Genomic DNA, 2,642 nt, shown 5'->3' on the forward strand with positions numbered 1-2,642 from the left:
TTCCGTACAATATCAATGATTAGGTTTGGTCAAGTCCACCTGTAGGAGGTCCTCCAGATCCCACATGACTGTATTTCCAGGCTCCTCAATTCCTTGGAGGGTGTCATAGTATCCACCTCCCAGAACACATGCAGAATCATCCTCGTCTGTTTTGTCATCCACTTCATGTGGGCACAAATCCATGTACTTGTTTGACATTTGCAGTTCCTCTTCTGCCCTAGCAGAAAGCAAAGGCAATGAGAGTGTTGCACTCTGTACACATCCTTCCAGCAGTTCTTGATATATTGTCCAAAAGTTTCCCATGGTCACTTCAGGTGCACCCAAAGCTGACTGTGTTTTCAGGCACACTTTTCTTCACCAATATATGCTTACTTACCTTGGTACAGCCTGTCCATCTCCACATGAAAATGCTCCGGCACAAGCTCAAATACTGGATGACTTGCTGGTGCATATTTTGTTTCGGCCAATGATAAGTCTTCAGGAGTGACCACTACCTTATATTCCATCAACATTCATCATTGCTTTTGATCAAGGGACCCACTTTGAAAGAGTATGCATTGTCATACCACTCAGGGTGATAGAAGATATCTTGAGGTATCCCCTGTGGTAGCAGTTTTCTTTTGTCCTTGTGTGGCTTGCTGGTATTGTGCATTTCAACATATTTGTCCACCTTTCTTTGAATCCATGGAATGGCTAGCCAATGGAATGCATTGCTTCCCATCATCAGCTACTGCCCCTAATGCATTTCCCTCTGCTGTACTCACTTTTGAATGAAATCATGACAGTGATCTGACCCAAAAGGTGTCCAAAATATTGGTCTGATGGGTGGTGTGCAAGAACTCACTTGGGAAAGAGGGGAGAGATGGGGAAAGTCAGTAGGAATGCCAGAGTCAGCCTGAAGCTGAGCTGTCAGAAATCAGTTGGTAAATTGGAGCTCGGTGTCCATCTAGTCAAGTCACAATAAGTCAAGTCAAATCTGCTGAGTCAAGTCAAATCTGCCTATCCAGTATGGGGATAATCAGATCCATATAATGCTAACAGAAAAGGGGCAGAATAAGCTAGATACAGGAGTTTCTGGAAACTACTTATACTAGCTACTAAAAATCATATTCTATACTAGTCTGGTCTCTGGATACCTCTCCTAGGCAGGCATTGACATGCCAAATATCCATGTGGGTTGACCCCATTGTGGAGGAAACCTACAGTTGTCATGCCAAATATCTGGGGAGGGTCAAGACTCATTGCTGGGGTGTGTTGTCTGTGTAGTGAGGGTGCATAGTGCTGTGCAACAGTCTCTAAGGCCCAAAAATAACTGTGGGAATACTGGCCTGACACACCCCACCTCTGGTGGGGTTGTTCAATGGTCATACACCTTCACATGGACACCTGCATCAAATAGATTCTCATACCCTTGAGTGAACTCATGACACAGCTGGCTCCATTTGATTTTGGGCTTCATGTTGCTGTGGCCACATTTCCATCTATGCTGAAGTTTCCCTATGAGTGTCAGATTGAGTTGTTGCCACAGAAAGGTATGTCCATTTGCAATCCCATTGTTTTCACTGCCTGGGTTGCTTTGTGTCAGTAAGGGGATTCCTACCCACACCAGCATGAGTTCCTCAATGTTCCCAGAACAGATGCACATGATTCACCCCCATGAAAGTGAGCCCTCTCCAAGTAATAGCTGAAAATGAGCCTGGGGTTGGAATTTGTCCACCAAACTTTCAACCAAAGTATAGAGCCTGAGAAGGGCTCCATCCCGAGGTGCAGATACAACCTGAAACACTGCCATTTATCATTCTGATCAATGGTCACGAGCTTGAAGACCCCAGCCATCTTGGATTGTTTCCTGATCCAATGCTTCCCATGCCAGCAGTGAATCTCCTCTGCATGATATTCCCTATTATAACTGTGGACAAGATCCCTGTGACAGCCAGCATCAGCATTCATACTCCATAGGCAGTCAACCATCACACTTGCCTGGGTGCCAAGATTCCCTGCTGCCTGAGCCAGTTGCAGGTGTGCTTCACACCAGGCTTGTGAATTGTGTCCCTCACCTCTTCAATGTGTGGTCCGATTGAGTCCATCATGTGATGCTGCTGCCAAACACTCATGAGGCCCATTTTCTGCCTCCGCCGAAATACTGTCTTAGCCCTATGAGTCCAACCTCAGTAACCTGGTAACTTGCATCAACACAATACATACCCTAGTCCCCATCCCCTACCAGTTACATCCACATCCTGCTTGATGGAAATGGCAATTTCCAAGTCACCCATCCCATGACCCCAGTACTCCCATATATGGGGAAGCAGTTCTGCATCAGGGACTGCCACAGGCCCACCTTTCAGATCATTTCTCCGAAGTGGCTTGTCAATAAGGCTCACCTAAAGGTAGATGCTGATTAGTGCTTGCAGACATCTTGTTAGTGTAACAGGCCACAGGATGCCATGAATCCAACAGTCAATTCCCACAATTATTGAGATCAGAAATCAACCACCTGCTCCCACTTTTGATGGTTGCCCAACTTTTTTTGCCCCCTAGCATCAGTGATCTGATGGTTTCTTTCTCAGAATTTTCAGGCTGTGCTACATGGCCCTGTCTTTTCTGGCATGCTAATTGGCTGCCATTCCTATCACAACAAT

The 2,642-nt window shown here is 45.9% G+C and overlaps 2 protein-coding genes across 2 annotated transcripts; both read right to left on the reverse strand.

Annotated features, from left to right (window-relative positions):
* Positions 1 to 264: 264 nt before the first annotated feature.
* DACRYDRAFT_40353 (uncharacterized protein) lies at positions 265 to 1,806 on the reverse strand (the record flags this gene model as incomplete). Its single annotated transcript, XM_040774478.1, has 5 exons — positions 265 to 326; positions 377 to 494; positions 542 to 727; positions 1,379 to 1,596; positions 1,653 to 1,806. Coding segments are annotated over 5 exons (738 nt in total), but the record flags the coding sequence as incomplete, so codon positions are not given.
* Positions 1,807 to 1,970: 164 nt separating this feature from the next.
* On the reverse strand, positions 1,971 to 2,418 carry DACRYDRAFT_111605 (uncharacterized protein; the record flags this gene model as incomplete). The annotated part of the gene is made up of 3 exons (XM_040769265.1): positions 1,971 to 2,154; positions 2,206 to 2,326; positions 2,385 to 2,418. The coding sequence occupies 3 exons, from the start codon at positions 2,416 to 2,418 to the stop codon at positions 1,971 to 1,973; spliced, it is 339 nt and encodes a 112-aa protein (XP_040624459.1).
* Positions 2,419 to 2,642: the final 224 nt, after the last annotated feature.

This window comes from Dacryopinax primogenitus, assembly GCF_000292625.1.
Source record: "Dacryopinax primogenitus strain DJM-731 SS1 chromosome Unknown DACRYscaffold_22, whole genome shotgun sequence".
NCBI classification, from domain to species: Eukaryota; Fungi; Basidiomycota; class Dacrymycetes; order Dacrymycetales; family Dacrymycetaceae; genus Dacryopinax; species Dacryopinax primogenitus.